We start from the raw sequence: 23,505 nt of genomic DNA on the forward strand, positions 1-23,505 counted from the left end.
ATGTGTTCTTTTTTTTTATTTTTATGAGTGGTGCTAAACCTACTTATAACAAGCCGTAGTGTGCTAACTTGGAATTATCTAGTTTGTTACTCTTGCATGGTATGTCATGCACTGACTCCTCTACAATTTCCCAGGCTAAGGTGAACCTGTTTGGGAACATGCTAAACGTCTCACTGAAGGGCATTGAGTCAGTCACGGAACATCATCGTTGTGAGTATTATGGTTGGGGACTAGAATGGGTTTGAATTGTCAACAAGGGGTGGAATTTCTCTCCTTCAAATGTAACTGGGCTGTAAAACCTCATCTGTGTGCACCCTTTATCTTTCCAGACCATGACGCTTCGCCCCATCGTCTGCAAGAGGATAAGTACGCGCATGTAGTGATCTCTCAACCCTTTTTGAATAAATTAAGAAAATGTATTGACTTCTATGGTTTGTCTATAAAGAGCTGATCCTTAGCTTTGATTGGTTGAGCTGCAATGTATAGCAAAACAGACTCCAGACTCTATCCAGTGTTCGCTTTTATTGCATTTATCATTCAATATTTTACATGGTAATATGGCACATGGTGGGTATACTGATTTAATGTTTACTAGCTCAAAAAAGGTAAGACGTTCATAGGAACTTTGAGCCTTACAGCTGTAGTTGAGGGCCAGCCAATAATTATTTTGGGGGGCAGATTTGGTGACCACTGCATTTCAATGGTATGAAAGTGGTGTGTACAGAAGCTCATTGCTTGTGGAAGAGGGCCTTGACGTTGTCCTCAACACTGACTGCCTCAGCCATCATGCCCATGGGCTTGTTCTGCAGGGCAGCCTCTCTCATGCTGTGGTAGACACACTCATTCTGCTTGAAAATCCTCTGCTCCATCTCGGTCTGCATACGCATTGACTAGGAAACAAGGGGTCAGGGGTCAAAAGGTAGACTGGTCTGGTATAATCTGGGAAATTAGTATTCAGTGAGGTGAAATTATAGATATGTAAACAATAGAGCTTACACTTCACTATTCTACCTGACAATCATATCTCCCCTCCACACATTTTTATTGAATGTTTTGTAACATTATACCCTACTGAACTGGCCCCATGCTATCTTTTTCTAATGTCATAGGTTAATCAAACTATTGAGGCAGCCTGTAGTCTAGTGTACCTCCAAGTCCTTGGTGATGGAGTGGTTGGGTCCATGAGTGATCATGAGAATGGCGTAGGCCTTGCAGATCATGCCATGGCCCACCTCGATGAGCCCTGCGTGCCAGTGAGTCACGCCAGCCCGCATGGTGGCCATGCCCAACTGGGCGTTATTGGGGTGGTACAACTTCCTGCACAGGAGAAGAGATAGAAGAGGGTTGGTGCAAAGGGAAGGGGAGGAAAAGAGAACTTGTTTAAGATTAAGTAATTAGTGCAGTAAATATATAAAAGTATGTGGACACCCCTTCAAATTAGTGGATTCGGCTATTTCAGCCACACCGTTGCTGACAGGTGTGTACAATCGAGCACACCGCTATGCAATCTCCACAGACAAACACTGGCAGTAGAATGGCCTTACTGAAGAGCTCAGTGACTTTCAACATGGTAGCGTCATAGGATGCCACCTTCCCAACAAGTTAGTTTGTCAAATGTCTGCCATGTTAGAGTTGCCCCGGTCAACTGTAAGTGCTGTTATTGTGAAGTGGAAACTTCTAGGAGCAACAACATCTCAGCTGCGAAGTGGTAGGCCACACAAGCTCACAGACCGGGACCGGTGAGGGCTGAAGTGTGTAAAAATCATCTGTCCTCAGTTGCAACATTCACTACCAAGTTCCAAACTGCCCCTGGAAGCAATGTCAGCACAAGAACTGTTCGTTGGGAGCCAGCAGCTGCACACAAGCCTAAAATCACCAATGCGCAATGCCAAGCACGGCTGGAGTGGTGTAAAGCTTGCCGCCATTGGACTCTGGAGCAGTGGAAACGCATTCTCTATGGTGATGAATCACGCTTCACCATTTAGCAGTCTGATGGACAAATCTGGGTTTGCGTATGCCAGGAGAATGCTATCTGCCCAGATGCATAGTGCCAACGGTAAAGTTTGGTGGAAGAGGAATAATGGTCTGGGGCTGTTTTCCATGGTTTGGGCTAGGCGCCTTAGTTCCAGTGAAGGGAAATCTTAAAGCTACAGCATACAATGACATTCTAGACAATTCTGTGCTTCCAACTTTGTGGCAACAGTTTGGGGAAGGCCCTTTCCTGTTTCAGCATGACAATGCCCCCGTGCACAAAGTGAGGTCCATACAGAAATGGTTTGTCGAGATCGGTGTGGAAGAACTTGACTGGCCTGCACAGAGCCCTGACCTCACCCCATCGAACACCTTTGGGATGAATTGGAACACCAACTGCGAGTCAGGCCTAATCGGCCAACATCAGTGTCCGACCTCGCTAATGTTCTTGCGGCTGAATGGAAGCAAGTCCCCGCAGCAATGTTCCAACATCTAGTGGAAAGCCTTCCCAGAAGAGTGGAGGCTGTTATAGCAGCAAAGGGGAGACTAACTGCATATTAATGCCCATTATTTTGGAATGAGATGTTCGACGACCATGTATGTTGTTGTCCTATCTAGCTATCATAAGATGAATACACTAACTGTAAGTCTCTCTGGATGAGAGCGTCTGCTAAATGACTCAAATGTAAACGTAGAAATGGGATTTTAAAGCTGTAGACATGCAAATCTTCATATGGTCCATTAGATTAGTCTCCACCACTCTGTCCCCATTACAAACACTCACATGTATCCCTCCACCATCCTGCGTGAGTATTCTGCAGCCTCAGAGAAGAACTTCAGGTAGGACAGCACCTCGCTGGCTGCACTCAGCATACGCAGTTGGTACAGGTGTGTATCAGCCAACACAGGTTCCTGTTTGTCCAGACACTCACGACACAGCTTCACCACCTGTGCAGGGAAAGGGAGGGATTGAGGGGGAATTTAGCAGGTTTAACAAAAGAGGGAGAGTGAATTATATGGGACAGTGAAAGAGAGGTATTTACCAAACTCCTAAGCCATCCCTAAAGGTAAAGGAGAGGGTTGTTGTTGTTACCTCATGAAAGTCACCTGCAGTACGAGCCGCCTCAACCTTGGCCAGGCACTCCAAACTTAACTCCTGTACCTCTTTCACAAGCTCATCAGAGGGCTGAGAGAGAGAATATAGTAAACACAACAGCGTCAGTGTATTAACATTTGGGAGTATGCACATTGCACATCCCACCATCATTCACTCCTGATCATTGACAGTAAAGGAAAATGACCGATGACCAAAATGCACTACTGCAGACAACCACAAGAGAGTGACAACTCTGAAAACAGTGTTCCATTGAAGGAAATGTTGTATAATGTGTTCATGTCCCAGTAGTCTCTTCTCACAGACACAGCAGCTGTGTGAGGAGACTAATGGTCCGGCAACTACAAAAACGGACTAGTGTAGGACACAGACTTATACTTGTGTTACACACCTTGTGACTTAATCATAATTTGCTCCAAGTCAATTCCCATACATAGATACTGATATAACACATATCCAGGTCCATGGCATTGACCCATGTCTAAAGATATGGTCATGTGATAAGAGAGTTAGTCATATTATTTTGCGATGTCTCAGACAATCAATTGGAATTCAGCATTAGGTTACCATTTCTCAGATGAAATCAGAAAAACTTAATTTCATATCAACTGCTACATGTATTTTGTTATATCTATGATAGCTGATATTTAGGGTTGGGATCTCATGTGAGGCACGAGTACAGTGAGAGTTGAGATCCATTAAGGGAGAGGGGAAGCATGGAACTTTATTGAACTGAAAAGTAATTAGGGTGATGTGTTGTTGGCCCCTGGGCCCTCAGAGGTATGATCAGGTGTTCATTTGTGCATTTGACTACATGCTTCTGGTGCATCAGCTGTGAGATGCCCATCTGCGTGATAGGGTTATGTGCCCAACGTGAGTCTGGGTACGGCATGGGGCCAAGGACCCAGGACCCCACTGTTTGGAATGGAATGAATTGACCCCAACTCTGCCCTCAACGTGTCACTACTTCTCCCACCTTGTTGCCTTCGGTCTCCTTGGCAGCCATCATTAGGTCATCTTTGAGGTTCTTGCTGCAGCTTTTGCAGGTGCAGTCAAAGTGGTACTGGTGCTTCAGGGCTCTCTGGCGGTCCGTTGACACGTTCAGGAAGTCCACGTAGCCCACCGTCAGCTCCTCATTCTCAGCAATCTTACCAAGCGCACGCAGCTCAACCCTGAGGGAGCAGGGCGGCATGGTTAGCCTAGTGCCAGAGTAACAGCTGCTCTAGGATCAGCTTGTGAGCTCTGCATGTCACATGCTGAAAGAACAGGCCCTGGAGCATAAGGGATAAGGGGGTGATGTAGTGTGATGTGATGGTAGTAACCATAAGGGAAGGTAAAGGGGGTAGTGTAGTGTGAGGGTAGTAACCATAAGGGAGGGTAAAGGGGGTAGTGTAGTGTGAGGGCAGTAACCATAAGGGAAGGTAAAGGGGGTAGTGTAGTGTGAGGGTAGTAACCATAAGGGAAGGTAAAGGGGGTAGTGTAGTGTGATGGTAGTAACCATAAGGGAGGGTAAAGAGGGTAGTGTAGTGTGAGGGTAGTAACCATAAGGGAGGGTAAAAGGGGTAGTGTAGTGTGAGGGTAGTAACCATAATGGAGGGTAATGGGGTAGTCTAGTGTGAGGGTAGTAACCATAAGGGAGGGTAAAGGGGGTAGTGTAGTGTGATGGTAGTAACCATAAGGGAGGGTAAAGGGGGTAATGTAGTGTGAGGGTAGTAACCATAAGGGAGGGTAATGGGGTAGTCTAGTGTGAGGGTAGTAACCATAAGGGAGGGTAAAGGGGGTAGTGTAGTGTGATGGTAGTAACCATAAGGGAGGGTAAAGGGGGTAGTGTAGTGTGATGGTAGTAACCATTAGGGAGGGTAAAGGGGGTAGTGTAGTGTGATGGTAGTAACCATAAGGGATGGTAAAGGGGGTAGTGTAGTGTTATGGTAGTAGCCATAAGGGAGGGTAAAGGGGGTAGTGTAGTGTGATGGTAGTAACCATAAGGGAGGGTAAAGGGGGTAGTGTAGTGTGATGGTAGTAACCATAAGGGAGGGTAAAGGGGGTAGTGTAGTGTGATGGTAGTAACCATAAGGGAGGGTAAAGGGGGTAGTGTAGTGTGATGGTACTAACCATTAGGGAGGGTAAAGGGGGTAGTGTAGTGTGATGGTAGTAACCATAAGGGAGGGTAAAGGGGGTAGTGTAGTGTGATGGTAGTAACCATAAGGGAGGGTAAAGGGGGTAGTGTAGTGTGATGGTAGTAACCATAAGGGAGGGTAAAGGGGGTAGTGTAGTGTGATGGTAGTAACCATAAGGGATGGTAAAGGGGGTAGTGTAGTGTGATGGTAGTAACCATAAGGGAGGGTAAAGGGGGTAGTGTAGTGTGATGGTAGTAACCATAAGGGAGGGTAAAGGGGGTAGTGTAGTGTGATGGTAGTAACCATAAGGGATGGTAAAGGGGGTAGTGTAGTGTGATGGTAGTAACCATAAGGGAAGGTAAAGGGGGTAGTGTAGTGTGATGGTAGTAACCATAAGGGAGGGTAAAGGGGGTAGTGTAGTGTGATGGTAGTAACCATAAGGGAGGGTAAAGGGGGTAGTGTAGTGTGATGGTAGTAACCATAAGGGAGGGTAAAGGGGGTAGTGTAGTGTAGCCCCTAGTAGGTCTCTGGACCTTTACAGCTTTCCCTGTTTTTTATTTATTTAACTAGGCAAGTCAGTTAAGAACAAATTCTTATTTACAATGAAGGCCTACCCTGTCCAAACCCGTACGACACTGGGCCAATTGTGAAGCACTTGATGGGACTCCCAATCACAGCCAGATGTGATACAGCCTGGATTTGAACCATGCACTAAGATGCGGTGCCTTAGACCGCTGCACTACTAGGACAGGTCTGCAAGTTCAAGCCCTGCTACGAATGTTCTCTCTCAATTGCTACAATAGCGAAAGGCGAGGAAAGTTATTGCAGTGACATAGTTGGCCAGGGAGCTGACAGCATTTTTGTTTTTTTATGGAGATAGGAAACCTTCATTGACCAGTCAGCAAACGTAAACATCACTGGTTGGATAATCCTTGCAGCTCGTGGTTCAGAGAAAGTTATATTGATCGTTCAGAGCTCAACATCTTGGACTGTTGGCTCCTGATGAATAATAAATATGCTTTGGAGGAACATCCATAGCCCAGCTGCAAGCTCAGTGTGGGGGTTTTCATTTCACTCAACTTGAAACAACATTCTAACAAAGCAGTTTGGGGATTTTGCACTGACAGACAACCAAAAACAGCCATCATCACCAACACAGTGCAGGCAGTCTAAAAGTCTAAAAATACATTCACGTTAGGATGTGATGTTTGAAGTAATCTTATCAGGTAGTTGACTGAAAACTGAGCAAAATCTAACAATAGACACACTTCACACAACAAAGCCTCAAGCAGAATAGCAACTAAGTCCTACTGAGAGCTAAACAAACCATGCTATAGTCGGACAGACACAATTTGTTTCGTAATATTCTGTTTTCCCCTCAGTTATTAACTTTAGGGGTTAGATTTGATAATACATTTATGATAATGAGTAATTTTATCATGCTTAATGAGGAAACGGTCCTGTGGTAAAGAAGGAAACATAGGGAAATATAGGGGAAATCACACTATTCAATGTCAGGGTCAAGATTAGAATGCGTGACTGTCATTTGGTACTGTTGTTCTGTTGACTTCCTCACTAACATCCAGTGATTGAGGGTTAATAACATGTGTTAATGAGATCTTTGAGGATCGGATGCTCAAGGTTCAAAGGTTAGATGTTAGTTTGAAGCAGGCAGAGAGACCCACCTCCTCTTAGAGTGGAAGGTTGCATTCAGAGCTGAATGACTGGAAGAGATGGCAGTCAAAGAGTTTACAAATCATGTACAAAAGTTTTATCTCTCCCTCTCCCTCTCTTGGGGGATACATACTTGCCATGGTTGAGGATGACAGCACAGTTGGGCCAGCAGTCATGGTTGACCAGACACAGGTTAGGGAACAGACCTACTCCCACTGCCTGCTGACCCCTCTGGTCACTCAGAGTAAAACCATTACAGTTGATCTACAGATGGATGGAGAAAAGGGGGGATGGAGAGAAAAAAAGAAAGAGAGGGGAGAGAGAGATGGAATGACAATGACAGTGGAAGAAGACAGAGAGAGAGGAATAAAGAGATGAATGTCTAATGACACTACCTCACAGTCTATAAAGAGTAAAATAACACATGCTACAGTCAAAATGGTCTTGTACGTACTGTGCCCAAGTTTGAGATATCTGGATGGTAAGATGACTAACTCATTGATACGTACTATGCCAAGTATGTGTGAGATGTACTCCACGCCATGCCTGGTGTTGGGACAGTAGTCCAGGAAGTTGTGCACGTCGATCTTGAGCTCTTTGAGGTTGTCGGCTGGCATGTCGGCCACGTGGTCCTCCAGCTGGTCCACTGAGGTCAGCTGGCTGTCCGACACAATACCTGTGTCCTTCTGTATGCGCCACAGCACACGGGCAGCAAGACTGGAGAGGGACAGGGAGAGTTAGCATTAGCATTATAGTTTTATATGAGTGGCTGACAGCCTGGTTTCTTTTTTATGCAACTTGGTAAGGCATTGACAACCACTCACCTTCCCCTGTCCATCCATTCTCTTCCTACTCCCCTCTCTCTCCTTCCTCCACCACCTCTCTCCGCTAACTCTCTCTCCTTCTCCTCTATTTTTCTCCCTCCTCCACTCTCTCTCCTCCCTCCTTCTTACCGGACATTCTCATTGGGGGCCTTTCCGTTCTTCTTGATGGCACCACACTCCTGCTTGTGCTCGTCCCAGCATGCAGTCTGACAGGTGCGGTCACAGTAATGGGCAAACTTACACTGGGCGCAGCGGTGGAGGTTGGCCTGGCGACGGAAGCAGCTGTGACACACCTGCTGAGACAGACTGGGAAAAGTGGGGAGGTCAAGGGTTAGAGGTCATGATTTCTTATGGGGTTCAGGGGTTTACCAGCCCCCTGAAACAATTGAAAATCAAATCCTGCTGCGCTCTCATCCTCCCTTCTGTCCTTGGTAACTATCAGATTTAGTGGAAACCTGGCCTCCCGGGTGGCGCAGTGGTTAAGGGTGCTGTACTGCAGCACCAGCTGTGCCATCAGAGTGCCTGGGTTCGGGCCCAGGCTCTGTCGTAACCGCCCGCGACCGGGAGGTCCGTGGGGCGACGCACAATTGGCCTAGCGTTGTCCGGGTTAGGGAGGGATTGGTCGGTAGGGATCTCCTTGTCTCATCGCGCACCAGCGACTCCTGTGGCGGGCCGGGCGCAGTGCGCGCTAACCAAGGTTGCCAGGTGCATGGTGTAGCCTCCGACACATTGGTGCAGCTGGCTTCCGGGTTGGATACGTGCACGCATGACATTCAGCCTTCGTCTCTCCCGAGGCCGTACGGGAGTTGTAGCAATGCGACAAGATAGTAGCTACTACAACAATTGGATACTACGAAATTGGGGAGAAAAAAGGGGTAAAATTCAACAACAAAAAACAAAAAAAAAAAAAAAAAAAAATTTTTTTTGTGGAAACCTGTTACCATAAAACCTAATGGCAGGCCCACACACATGGTCCCTAGAGAAATCAGTCCGAACTACTACATAGGCCCTGTGGGAAATGAAGTTCCAAACTGTCCTGGGAACATAGCTTAGACACGGAGTATACAAAACATTAAGAACATGCTCTTTCCATGACAGACTGACCAGGTAAATCCAGGTGAAAGCTAAGAGCCCTTATTGATGTCACTTTTTAAAACAACTTCCATCAGTGTAGATGAAGGGGAGGAGGCAGGTTAAAAGAGGATCTTTAAGCCTTGAGACAATTGAGACATGGATTGTGTACATGTGCCATTCAGAGAGTGAATGGGCAAGACAAAAGATTGAAGTGCCTTTGAACGGGGTATGGTACTAAGTGCTAGGCACACCGGTTTGTGTCAAGAACTGCAACGCTGCAGGGTTTTTCACGCTCAACAATTTCCCGTGTGTATCAAGAATGGTCCACCATCCAAAGGATATCCAGCCAACTTAACACAACTGTGGGAACATTGGAGTCAACATGGCCCAGCATCCCTGTGGAATGCTTTCGACACCTTGTAGAGTCCATGCCCCGACGAATTGAGGCTGTTATGAGGGCAAAATGGGGGGGTGCAACTCAATATTAGGAAGTTGTTCCTAATGTTTAGTATAATTAGTGTATATGGGGTAGAGAATAATAACGCAAGGCAATGACCGGTGGATGACATCATGGGCTGATAATGGAGTGGATTTATTTCACTAGCAATTTTCACTCTGGTGGGTCTTAAAACAAGTGATTGCGTCTATTTGAAGCTGGGGGTGATTAGATGGCCATGGTAGTGTGAGAAGCCAGCAGGTTGGAGAAGACAAAAACAGGGATATGTTGGTGTGCTGGAGAGTGTAGGTTTAGGGATGAATGATAATACGCTCTCACAGCAAACTGAGTGGGGAGCCATTTCAGTGAAGAGAAAGACCTGTTCTGTGTCAGCATTTAAATCTCTCAGTCCCTTAACTACTTACCTCATATTTCCTCTCTCCTTTTTTCTATATGTCTTTCCTGGCTATCCTCTTCCCTTGCCCTTTTTTCAGTGCATCGCCCTTTTCCCTCGCCCTTTTTCATACAGACCCAATAAATATTGCCTCGTATTCAGACTCCTTGACTTTTTCCACATTTTGTTACATTAAACCTTATTCTAAGATGGATTAAATAAATAAAAAATCCTCATCAATCTACACAATACCCCATGACAAAGCGAAAACAGGTTTGTAATTTGTTTTGCAAATGTATACAATTGAACAAAAACCAAGCCATGAGGTCGAAGGGATTGTCCGTAAAGCTCCAAGACAGGATTGTGTCAGGGCACAGATCTGGAGAAGGGTACTGAAGGGTAGAAGGGTAATGCAGGAATGGCTTCAGGACAAGTCCCTGAATGTCCTTGAGTGGCCCAGCCAGATCCCGGACTTGAACCCAATCGAACATCTCTGGAGAGACCGGAAAATAGCTGTGCAGCGATGCTCCCCATCCAACCTGACAGAGCTTGAGAGGATCTGCAGAGAAGAATGGGAGAAACTCCCCAAATACAGGTGTGCCAAGCTTGTAGCGTCATACCCAAGAAGACTTGAGGCTGTAATTGATGCCAAAGGTGCTTCAACAAAGTACTGAGTAAAGGGTCTGAATACTTATGTAAATGTGATCGGTATATTTTAATATATTTGCAAAAAGAATGATAAACCTGTTTTTGCTTTGTCATTATGGGGTATTGTGTGTTGATTGATGAGGGGAAAAACAATGTAATACATTTTAGAATACGGCTGTAAAGTAACAAAATGTGGAAAAAGTGAAAGGGTCTGAATACTTTCCGAATGCACTGTATTTATGTAGTGGGCTATACTGAGATGACTTTACAGAAATATGATGGTATTCCCCACACACCTTCCAAACTTCTCTCTCTCTCTAAAACTCTGTTTGCACTTAATCTGAGAATGTTTCCGCTGTCATTCCGTGTACTTGTTGAGCTCCACCACTATATCTGTTCTGGTTTACTAGATGTAGGGGAGAGTTGGTAAATTGAGCCATTTTTTACAATCAGCATCATTCCGTAAAAGGAAATCTAATTTTCTGTATAGCAAAGATATCTGCATATATTTCAGAATGTTGTGTATACCTGGAAATAATCTGAATTCATGTAAACATTACAGTTTTGAAAACATAACTTGTCCAAAAAAAGTGGTCATTTGGCACGACCCTCCCCCGGGTTAAGTTAAGCCGTGTACAAATGTCTGTACTGAATGAAATATTACCACTACCTTTTTAAAACCATGTCTATCTTTATTTCCCAAACACAATTCAATACAATCACAATCACTTTTTTGACTGTTAATAATTTTAAGCGTCTTTTAACAGGCTTTAAACCTAACAAACACTTTGTACATTATTTTTTACACTTTTAACATAGGCCAGCACTGTTGTTACCTCACATCTCAGCAATGATGCCTTGCATCACGCCTAGGAAGAAAACACTTAGATTTGCTCAACTTGCCATTGGCTCAACAATTGGCTCAACTTACCCCATGGTCATTGGCTCAACTTACACCAAGGCAAATATTTTGACTATATTAGCCCACAGAGCTACAAGGATACACTTTCATGCTATGTTTAGGAACTCATATTCAAGATTATAGAGACCCCAACTGATGTACAGTATATACTATAGTATTCACAGTACCTTTTTTGCGGACTTTACTATAGTATTCACGGCTGTGTTTTTGCGCAGGGTTTTTGGGCAAAAACACTAGACACTAGAGTGAATACTGTAGTATTTACTGCAGTGTTTTTGTGGACATGAATGTAGTGTTTACTGTACTGTTTTTGCAGACATTACTGTAGTATATGTAGTATTTACTATAGTGCTTTTGTTGAATTGTCTTTTGTTTTATTATATTTTTAATCATCTTGAAAAAAAAAACATTTTGGGGGTTTTCTCCTTGAGGAAACTTACTGGACAAACACAAAAAAGCAAATTGTCCATAACTGTCACGACTTCCCCCGAAGTCGATCTCTCTCCGTGTTCGGGCGGCGTTCATTGGTAGACGTCACCGGCCTTCTAGCCATCGCCGATCCACTTTTCATTTTCCATTTGTTTTGTTTTTGTCTTATACACCTGGTTTCAATTCCCCAATTACTTGTTCATTATTTAACCCTCTGTTCTCCCATGTTTGGTTGTGAGTGATGGTTTTTATGTAATATGGTCCGTTTATGTGGGCTCGCTTATTTTGTATTGTATTTGTCTATTTTTGAGTAAAATACATTTATTTACTCATATCGGCTGTCCTGCTCCTGACCCTTCTACACCAGCTGCACACAGACTACATTACAATAACCTGTATGTACTGTAGGTAGGACAGTGGTCTGACTGGTTAGGTTGACCTTCTGTCTGGTGAAGGTCAGGTTTGGCAAGGTACAAGGGAGAGGGGATGGGGGAGTTCTCCTTTTTTTCTCAACTTGATGAAACCACATTTTTATGGATTTTAATAAGTAAAGAAGTAAAGTAAAAAATACAAGAGGATACGAAGCTGATTTAGGGTAAAGGTTGGGAATAGGATACAAACCCGGTTTAGGGGACTTGAGTTGGAGGAAAGAGGAAATAACTTTATAAAAAATTTAACGTAGGGGATGGAAACTTCTTCTTCAAGATACTGGGAGGGGAGGTTTGTGATTTTTGAGTAGTGGGATGAATGGTTGTGCTTATTGTTGATTTTTTCTTTTGGAAAAGTTTTATCGCATTTCCTTTAAAACAGCTCATATATATTTTTGTACGTCATTTTTTTACACGTAAAAATGGCATAAAAGCATAAAAACAGCATTTGGATATTACATGTAAATTTGTTAAAAAGTACATGTTGTTAAAACCAATAAAAACAAGCCATAATTAAAAGTACTTTTCTATGTAAAACATCCAATTCTGTAAAAGCCATTTAAAATGTGTACAAATGATTTAACAAAAGTAAAACATTTTTAAGACATGGAAAATATGTTAAAAAGTCACTTAAAAAGCTGTCTTCGGTCCTTTGTACAGGAGCGGGGTGAGTCGTTATCAAACTCGCCTCCTCCTGCTCTTCCGATGTCGTTTGTGTTTCCATTGAATTAATTAGGTATGGAGAATATTTTATTTAACAATATATGGTCTCTACTTGGCATGAAGGTTTTTCAGTCATGGGTGGCACACATTGAGATATGGGGGAGGGGAATGAAAGGGACATATGCTAATTTAATATTAGCATATCAATACAGTATGTAGTATATACACTGCTCAAAAAAATAAAGGGAACACTTAAACGACACAATGTAACTCCAAGTCAATCACATTTCTGTGAAATAAAACTGTCAACTTAGGAAGCAACACTGATTGACAATACATTTCACATGCTGTTGTGCAAATGGAAGCGACAACAGGTGGAAATTATAGGCAATTAGCAAGACACCCCCAATAAAGGAGTGGTTCTGCAGGTGGTGACCACAGACCACTTCTCAGTTCCTATGCTTCCTGGCTGATGTTTTGGTCACTTTTGAATGCTGCCGGTGCTTTCACTCTAGTGGTAGCATGAGACGGAGTCTACAACCCACACAAGTGGCTCAGGTAGTGCAGCTCATCCAGGATGGCACATCAATGCGAGCTGTGGCAAGAAGGTTTGCTGTGTCTGTCAGCGTAGTGTCCAGAGCATGGAGGCGCTACCAGGAGACAGGCCAGTACATCAGGAGACGTGGAGGAGGCCGTAGGAGGGCAACAACCCAGCAGCAGGACCGCTACCTCCGCCTTTGTGCAAGGAGGAGCAGGAGGAGCACTGCCAGAGCCCTGCACAATGACCTCCAGCAGGCCACAAATGTGCATGTGTCTGCTCAAACGGTCAGAAACAGACTCCATGAGGGTGGTATGAGGGTCCGACGTCCACAGGTGGGGGTTGTGCTTACAGCCCAAGACCGTGCAGGACGTTTGACATTTGCCAGAGAACACCAAGATTGGCAAATTCGCCACTGGCGCCCTGTGCTCTTCACAGATGAAAGCAGGTTCACACTGAGCACATGTGACAGACGTGACAGAGTCTGGAGACGCCGTGGAGAACGTTCTGCTGCCTGCAACATCCTCCAGCATGACCGGTTTGGCGGTGGGTCAGTCATGGTGTGGGGTGGCATTTCTTTGGGGGGCGCACAGCCCTCCATGTGCTCGCCAGAGGTAGCCTGACTGCCATTAGGTACCGAGATGAGATCCTCAGACCCCTTGTGAGACCATATGCTGGTGTGGTTGGCCCTGGGTTTCTCCTAATGCAAGACAATGCTAGACCTCATGTGGCTGGAGTGTGTCAGCAGTTCCTGCAAGAGGAAGGCATTGATGCTATGGACTGGCCCGCCCATTCCCCAGACCTGAATCCAATTGAGCACATCTGGGACATCATGTCTCACTCCATCCACCAATGCCACGTTGCACCACAGACTGTCCAGGAGTTGGCGGATGCTTTAGTCCAGGAGCATGCCCAGGCGTTGTAGGGAGGTCATACAGGCACGTGGAGGCCACACACACTACTGAGCCTCATTTTGACTTGTTTTAAGGACATTACATCAAAGTTGGATCAGCCTGTAGTGTGGTTTTCCACTTTAATTTTGAGTGTGATAAATTTGATTTCCATTAATAATTTTTGTGTGATTTTGTTGTCAGCACATTCAACTATGTAAAGAAAAAAGTATTTAATAAGAATATTTAATTCATTCAGATCTAGGATGTGTTATTTTAGTGTTCCCTTTATGTTTTTGAGCAGTGTATTATTATTCTACAGTATACTACAGCATTCTATAGTATGCATTACATGATCAAGGGATACTACAGTGTGTAGTATAATATTTGGCAGCATACTACAAAATTACTGTATATATTAAGCACTATCGAGGGATATTAGCACTATCGAGGGATACTACAGTGTATAGTATAATATTCTACAGTATACTACAAAATTATATAGTAAGCGCTACACGATCGAGGGATATTACGGTGTTGTAGTATAATATTCTACAATATTCTACAACATTCTATAGTAAGCACTACACAGGATTGAGGGATACTACAGAGTGTAATATAGTATTCTACAGTGTACTACAGTTTACTACAGAATAACAGAGGTGTGGACTCAAGTCACATGACTTAGACTCGAGTCACAAATATGATGACTTGCAACTCGACTTTGACTTTAACACCAATGACTTGTGACTTGACTTGGACTTGAGCCTTATGACTCGACCTGACTTGATACCCTCCCCAAGCCCAAATATGAAAAATGATGCTATTATAAAAAGTGTGCAGAGCATCAACTCTTCATTTAACGGATTACAGTTTGAATAGGACAGCAGCCAATCAAATTGTGCAAGCTGAAAAAAAGTTGTGATTGACAGTGCAGAGGAACGTCGGCGGGTGAATTCAGATGGAGCCCTTCGAAAGATGATTCCCAACATTTTTATTTTCGGCTATAAAGACGACATATCAATAAAAAACAGATTGCAACTTGCAAAACATGCGGGGGAAAAATTACAGACGGAGGCGCAACAATTTCCAACTTTGTTCGACATTTGAAGCTGCACAAAGAAGGGTAAGTTGTGGCTAATATAGCCGACAGCTATATATTTTATTACTTTACTAGTGTAGGCTAACATAACGTTAAATCAATGAGCCTCCACATAGTCAGTCAGTGCGGGAACGTGATCATTGCACCCAATATTGAGCTACAACTGGCTAGGCAGTTGGTAGCCTAAATCCTGCCTGATGTTACTGCTGTTCCTAAAACCTTTGACATACGTTAGCCTACCGTAACCACAGAGAGAGAGAGAGAGAGAGAGAGAGTGTGTGTGTGTGTGTGTGTGTGTGTGTGTGTGTGTGTGTGTGTGTGTGTGTGTGTGTGTGTGTGTTAAGGTTGGGCAATTGTGTACAAGCCGACATCGCCCGATTGCGCCCCATAGCAATCCTCGATAGTCGATCACTATTGGGGGGATGTGTCTTTCTCATGGCTACCCATGTATTTCCATGGAAATATAACATTTATTTGGAAAGTAATAAATATATAGATATTTTTAAAAGCATTCATGATTTGCGTAAATGTAATATACTAACTTAATCTTGTTAAAAATATGAAATGGTATTACATTTGGTGAAGAGCACATTATGACTTGTTTAGGACTCAAAACTCAAAGTTTAGGACTTGAGACTTCACTTGATACTTGACGGTCTTGACTTGAGACTTGACTCGGACTTGCCTGTCTTGACTTGGGACTTAACTTAGGACTTGACTTGGGACTTGAGTGCTAAGACTTGAGACTTACTTGTGACTTATAAAACAATGACTTGGTCCCACCTCTGCAGAATACTATAGAATTCTATAGTAAGTATTATTGTATTCTATAGTAAACTGTAGTATTTTTTTTATGTGAGCTTATTATAAAGTAATATCCAAACTGAACAAATAAGGACATTGTTTACTTTACCCTTGACACTTGAACATGAAGCAAACATCTCAACCATTTCAACAATGAGGAAAACCACAAAACGTTACCCTAAAACAATGTTTAATTATGTTTGTGTGATTGCGCTTGTATGCTTGTATATATGTGTTTATGACAGGCAGAGGCAAACCTTGCTACAGTATGTTTCATAGTTTTCAATTTAAACGAGCCCCAGCTGACCAGGTGGTCCCCACTGACTGATTGTTAACAACTTTATGCAGCCTATATATTGAATAAATTCCTGAATGGAAAAAAAGCTTTTGAAATAAATATATTCAGTTGTGGGATAAACATAATCATAGCAAGTAATGTCTGTGGAAAGGTAGGGGAGGCCCCCAAATCACTAAATACACCCCGGTGGACAGGCAACCGACTGGTCCCAGCTATCATTCCCCTGATGTGCCAATAAACAGGTACCTGAGATCCCATTTCTATAATAGACAATCACGCAATACACATGAGGCCAGACTTTCTAAACGTTTTTCATCTAGCAGCATTCAAACTTGCTTTCTCGACATGCATGTTGTACACAACTTCCTCGATCTCTGAACTTTGCCTTAAGGTGAAGGCGGGTGAGTACAGTATGGTTTTGTATATAAAAATAGAACGACTAAGTGGACTACAACACAATATTTTCCTAGGTGTGCAAAGATTGTGCATAAAGCTTCAGCGTAGGACTAAAAACATATGTAAGTGACATGGCTATGCCAAAAACACAATACAAAAACAGCCATAAAATAACTGCCACACCTTGAAGACAGGCTTGTGTGTGTAAACAGTTTATCCTATGAGTGTCTGGGAGTGTGTCTAAAAGGAAATGGAACTATTAATGCCTGCAATGATTGTTGGCATGCTGTAAAGCTTCAACAAATCTTCTGTAAGCAGATAGCTGCCAGGGGACAAGACACACACACACAGCCCGTGCACTATTCTTCTTCTCTAGCTTTGGAAAGCTCACACACCCCTCTTTCCAAAGAGCGTGATCCTTTCATTGCATACCTGCTATGTCTGCTGTCATCCCGACGCTAGCTCTTATATGGTTCCACACTGGCCAGCAGTAAGCAGGCATATCTGTGACCAGCATTCCAGCAGATAATGAGACTGAGACCCCTCAATGCACACACACTCTCAAACACATACTCATACACATTTAGAAACAGAGTACAGTGCACAGAACTGAAAGTGTGGTCTTATTCATGGGCCATCCACCTGTACAGTTCGATGGAGAGATTGATACACTGTATTGTAATATTTGTTTGTGTGTGTGTCGCTTATCTACACTAGATAAAGTACATTCCAATCTATACTGAACAAAAATATAAGCACAACACTTAACAATTGTAAAGATTTTTCTGGGTTACAGTTCATATAAGGAAATCAGTCAAATTAAATTAATTAATTAGGCCCTAATCTATGGACTTCACATGACTGGGCAGGGGTGCAGCCATGGGTGGGCCTGGGAGGGCATAGCCCCACCCACTTGGCAGCCAGGCCTAGCCAATCAGAAGGAGCTTTTCCCCACAAAATGGCTTTATTACAGACAGAAATAATCCTCAGCGTGACACAGTTCCGAAGGCTCCACAACAGCAATGAACCTACATAATTAATTGGCTGTTAATGGCAATTATCAATGACAATAATTAATTACATTATTTAATGGGCCTAGAAAGTGTCTAACGTTTAGATGTTACAATTGTAATAAAAATTGTATATTTTTGCTAAGGTGTTGTCTGGTCTGTTGCATTGCTCAGAACTGTTGACCCAACTCAATAGGTGGCCTGTCACAAACCGTTGCGTCTTATGTTCTGGTTGAGGTGTTCCTCTCATTAAAAAGTAACTGGCGTTGTCGGTTGTTGTGCCATTTTAGCGAATTCTAGTCGGCAGGTGTTACTACAATATACTACAGTCTTGTCTGCAAAAACACTACAGTAAATACTACAGTAAAGTCAGCAAAAACACGACAGTGAATACTATAGCATACTACAGTCATGTCCGCAAAAACCCTACAGTAAATACTGCAGTATACTACAGTCAAGTCTACAAAACACTATAGTGATTACTATAGTATACTACAGTCATATGCCCAAAAGTACTACAGTAAATACTGCAGTATACTAAAGTCAAATCTGCAAAACACTATATTCAATACTAAGGTAAAGTCTGCAAAAACACTACAGTGATTACTATAGTATACTACAGTAAAGTCAGCAAAAGCACCACAGTAAATACTGCAGTATACTACAGTCAAATCTGCAAAACACTATATTCAATACTAAGGTAAAGTCTACAAAAACACTACAGTGATTACTATGGAATATTATGTCCACAAAAATGTTAGAGGGGGGAACCTCAGAGGCAATGAGCTCCCCAAGGACAGAACGTTCAAATCAAAACTGTCACGCTTGCTCCCGCTCCCCCTCCCTGGCTCTCGAGGGTGCCAGGCTGCCCATCATTACGCACACCTGTCACCATCGTTGCGCGCACCAGTGCGTCTTTGGACTCACCTGGACTCCATTATTTTGTTTATTGCCCCTCCTATATCTGTCTGTTCCTCGTCTTGATCCACGTGTCTACATTAATGACGTTTTGTTTCCCCTGTCCAGACGCTGTCCGTGTTCTGTTTCATGTCCGGTATTTCTTAAATGTTTACCCCATGTACTTGCTTTTCGTCTCCCAGCGTCTGTCCTTACGGAATGCAGAAACCTATTTTTGAAGCATCAGGGAGTTTTATGTTTTTGTTGGTGATGTTGGGTCCGGGTGCCGCTGCCGATGGAACTGGGGATGCCTCAGCTGGCTCGTCGGGCATCCACGCCTTAGCTGGCTCATCAGGCTCCCATCCCACGTCATGCCTCAGCTGGCTCGTCAGGCACCCACGCCTCAGCGGGATTGTCGGGCTTTCACGCCTGAGCCAGCTCGTCGGGCTGCCACGTCTCAGCAGACTCGTCGGGCTCCCACGCCTCAGCCGGCTCGTCAGGCTTTCATGCCTCAGCCGGCTTGCCTGACTCCCATGTCACTGCCGGCCTGTCAGGCTCACCCAGGTGGGACACTGGGTGGCACCCCCAAGAGCGGGGGTTACAGCTTCCCCTCCCTGGCTCTCAAGGGCACCAGGCTGCCCATCATTACGCACACCTGTCACCATCGTTACGTGCACCAGCGCATCTTTGGACTCACATGGACTCCATTATTTTGTATAGTGCCCCTCCTATATCTGTCTGTTCCTCGGTTTGATCCCCGTGTCTGCATTAATGTTGTTTTGTTCCGCTTTTCCATATGCGGTCCTTGTTTTGTTTCATGTCTGTTATTTATTAAATATTCCCTCCTTGTACTTGCTTTTCATCTCCCAGCGTCTGTCCTCACAAAAACAGCATCGACAAAGCTAGCTAGCGGTGCCATCGATAAAATAATTCTAAAGTAAGCACTACGTGATCAAGGGATACAGTACACAACAAAAGTCTATAGTATGCACTACACGATCGAGGGATACAACAGTTTTGAGTATAGGATTCTACAGTATACTACAGTTTACTACATAATTCTATAGAATTCTATAGTAAGTACTATAGTATTCTAGAGTAAACTGAAGTATTTTTATGTGGGGATTTCTACAATTAAGAACTATCTGCATTGTCATTTGTAATAATAGCCTCACCATTGTTTTCCTATTTGAGAGGGACAGTGTGACTCCCCCTTGTGAAAATAATAATGGTGGCAAAGGACATAGTATGACATCATTCTACTGTATATGAGTGGCACATCACTGAAAGTGTGACAACATGAGTATCTGAAAGACAAACCCAACCCATTTATAAAGCACTCAAACAACAAGATGTTGAATTTTAGACAAACTTCACTGACATTTCGTTCAAGAATCTGTAAGATTGTAATATTAAAGAGATATTACATTGATTATGTTTACATTGATACATAAACAGCAGGTATCATTTTCTACCCAGCACCTGCAATCTGGACTCAGGGGTAGACATAACGTCATAGTAAATGTAAATCTGTCTCCTTCCATTTAGTATAATATGTTGTTTCGAAATGATATGCGTTTTGTCCATCATCCATTTTGTATGATACTGTATGTTACGGAGTACAATTTGTATGACACGTTACGAATTCCAATTTGATGTGGCTAACGTTAGCAAGGTGGCTAACTCTAACGTTAGCTCGGCTGGGGGTTATGGTTAAGTGTTAAGGTTAGGGTTAAGATTAGAAGTTAGGTTAAAGGTTAAGGTTGGGGGAAGGGTTAGCTAACATGCTAAGTAGTTGTGCAGTAGCTAAAAAGTAGTAATTAGTTACAAAGTTGCTAATTAGTTAAAATGCTAAAGTTGTCCATGATGAGATTCGAACACTGAACTTTTGGGTTAGGACATGTTTGCGTTATATTCCTGCCCATCCACCTGACCAAACACCCTCCTTTTGTTTTTGCCTTAAATAACCTTTTGTCTTATACATTGAGTATACCAAACATTAGGAACACCTTCCTAATATTGAGTTGTCCTCCCCTTTTGCCATTAGAACAGCCAAAATTCGTTGGGAATGGACTCTACAAGGTGTCGAAAGGGTTCCACAGGGATGCTGGCCCATGTTGACTCCAATGCTTCCCACAGTCGTGTCAAGTTGGCTGGATATCCTTTGAATGGTGGGCCATTCTTGATATACACGGGAAACTGTTGAATGTGAAAAACCCAGCAACCCGGTTGCAGTTCTTGACACAAACCAATGCGCCTGGCATCTACTACCATACCCCGTTCAAAGGAACTTACATTGTTGGTCTTGCCCATTCACCTTCTGAATGGCACACATACACAATCCATGTCTCAATTGTAACAAGTGACAACAATACGGGATCATATATTTCACCTGGATTCACCTGGTTAGTCTAGGTCATGGAACGAGCACGTGTTCTTAATGTTTTATATACTCAGTGTATAACCATACGAAACACCCCAGATTTACGTATACTATGTTACGCCTAGTCTATGAGACCAGGCTGGCACCTGAGGAGTAATGGATATGCTCACTCCACTGTGAAATACCAATACTATACATGGCCTTTTGGCCACCACGATACAAACCATGAACCTGGCCCTACCCATCAAAGACATAGCAGAATGTAAGTATTTTTTTAATAAATAGAACCACAATATCAAATTGTTAAGGATATGCATTGATACAGGAACCATATCCTTTTTGCATTCAATTTGTCTTTCTTACTTAGAAATAATTGATGTGTGTGTGCATGCCACTGAGAAATTTTGTCATTATGACCAAAATCTCCATGCATTGGTCCCTCCCTACCTGTCGAAGACCACTGCAGCGAAGCTGGGCTCAGCGAGTACCACCTCCCCAGCACAGAGGTCCTTGGTGGTCCTGAGGCCTCTGCCCTTTACCCCAGTATCAAACACCTCCACATTGTCCATATCCAGGGTCATTACCAAGTGGATAGAAGACTGGAACACCTCACAGACAGAGGTAAAAAGAGTGGGAGAGGAAGAAAGTGCTGGCTGAAGTGCATTCACCGACTCTCACAGTCTCCAAAAACTTTTAGCACCTGCCCCTCTCCTCAGCCAGACCCCGCCCTCCATAAATAGACTTGCCTTCCTGGGACTGTGGGACTGTACCATGACGGGGCAGGGGTGTGTGGATCGGGTGGGAGGGGGAGCTGTGGGAGTCAAGGGGATTGGGAGTGGAAGTACTGGGGAGGCATGCTCCATATGGGGGACTTGCCCAGGTCTGCCTGGGTGTCCTCCCATCCTTGGGGTTGGTTCAGGCCAGGCAGGGGTATTTTGGTCTGGCAGCTGTGTCTGTCTGTCAGTCTGTCTGGGGAGGGGAGTAGGAAGCAGCTGACTGGGAAGAGGCCTGATCAAACAGTTATCTCTGTTGATTTTGCTATCACTCTAGCTACTGTATCTGTCATTACCAGTCATTATATCATTACCACAGTCATTATATCATTACCACATTCTGCACCAGTCACCAGTTCTCTTTTTCTCCTTTCTGCTTCCTGTATCTGGCTCATTCACATTGGCTGTTCACACGTTCCTCTCATCCAGTGCCCCTTCCTATCTTTTGTCAAAATATATAAATCTGAAGGACAGCAAGACGGTCACATACTGTCAATGAAGAATGGTCAAGTTCAATTAGAATACATTGTTGTGTTGTTATTTGAAGTTATATAGGATAGCCCCATTTAATACCAAGCAATAAAACCTCATTGAATGTCATGAGTTATAGAATGCTGTAAAATCCTGCAGTTGACAGATACATAACTCCGTTTTTATTATAGGAAACAGGGCTGGATGGGTCACATTTTCCCTTTCACTTCACAGGGTAATTAATACTTGAAAAAAAACACCAAAACACGTGAGGATGCGTCTGGGATTACACAGCCTTGTGGAGACAAACTGTTTACAGTAGGGAGTGTGGGAGAGATGAGGTGGAAGAGGAGGGGGATAAGGGAAAAAGCAGGGGTGGGAGGAGAGGATGAAGGGAGGAGGATAAGATTTGGAGGATAAGGAGGAGGATAAGATTTGTGTGTGTGTGTGTGTATGTGTGTGTGTGTGTGTGTGTGTGTGTGTGTGTGTGTGTGTGTGTGTGTGTGTGTGTGTGTCATGTAGTACCTGGCAGATGTTCTTTGGAAGATGAAGATGGGAGAGATTGAAGAACCTAACACAAAATATTTGACTTCATAACAGCAGAATTACTTTGTAATGTATAGTGCCTTACAAAAGTATTCATCCCCCTTCGTGTTGTTCCTATTTTGTTGCATAACAACCTGTAGTTGAAATAGATTTTTATTTGGATTTCACGTAATGGACATTCACAAAATATTCCAAATTGGTGAAGTGAAATGAAAAATTACTTGTTTCAAAAAATTCTAAACACTAACAAATGTAAAAGTGGTGGGTGCATATGTATTCACCCCCTTTGCTACGAAGCCCCTAAATAAGATCTGGTGCAACCACTTACCTTCAAAAGTCACACAATTAGTAAAATAAAGTCCACCTGTGTGCAATCTAAGTGTCACATGATCTGCCACATGATCTCAGTATATACAGTATTCAATCAATCCTTATCCCAGTCTGCTGTTCCCATATGCTTCAAGAGGGCCACCATTGTTCCTGTTCCCAAGAAAGCTAAGGTAACTGAGCTAAACGACTGCCGCCCCGTAGCACTCACTTCCATCATCATGAAGTGCTTTGAGAGACTAGTCAAGGACCATATCACCTCCACCCTACCTGATGCCCTAGACCAACTCCAATTTGCTTACCGCCCAAATAGGTCCACAGACGACACAATCGCAACCACACTGCACACTGCCCTAACCCATCTGGACAAGAGGAA

The 23,505-nt window shown here is 43.5% G+C and overlaps 1 protein-coding gene across 1 annotated transcript; it reads right to left on the reverse strand.

Moving 5' to 3' along the window:
- Positions 1-507: 507 nt before the first annotated feature.
- Positions 508-21,849, reverse strand: LOC139408674 (histone-lysine N-methyltransferase Smyd1-like). The gene is made up of 10 exons (XM_071152862.1): positions 21,460-21,849; positions 7,830-8,006; positions 7,386-7,593; positions 7,010-7,140; positions 6,888-6,926; positions 4,062-4,257; positions 3,065-3,157; positions 2,756-2,919; positions 1,149-1,317; positions 508-890 (listed from the first exon to the last, which is right to left on the reverse strand). Exons 1-10 carry the CDS (start codon positions 21,591-21,593, stop codon positions 729-731), a joined length of 1,473 nt encoding a protein of 490 aa, XP_071008963.1. The 5' UTR covers positions 21,594-21,849; the 3' UTR covers positions 508-728.
- Positions 21,850-23,505: the final 1,656 nt, after the last annotated feature.

Source organism: Oncorhynchus clarkii, chromosome 5 (genome assembly GCF_045791955.1).
Source record: "Oncorhynchus clarkii lewisi isolate Uvic-CL-2024 chromosome 5, UVic_Ocla_1.0, whole genome shotgun sequence".
In the NCBI taxonomy this organism is placed as follows: domain Eukaryota; kingdom Metazoa; phylum Chordata; class Actinopteri; order Salmoniformes; family Salmonidae; genus Oncorhynchus; species Oncorhynchus clarkii.

Coding starts and splice junctions, on each gene's coding strand:
- LOC139408674 (XM_071152862.1), bottom strand. CDS start 21,593: ATGACCCTGGATATGGACAATGTGGAGGTGTTTGATACTGGGGTAAAG. Junction 4,258..6,887: donor ACCTTCCACTCTAAGAGGAG/GTGGGTCTCTCT, acceptor CTGCTCCCTCAG/GGTTGAGCTGCGTGCGCTTG. Junction 891..1,148: donor CCATCACCAAGGACTTGGAG/GTACACTAGACT, acceptor CTTGTTTCCTAG/TCAATGCGTATGCAGACCGA.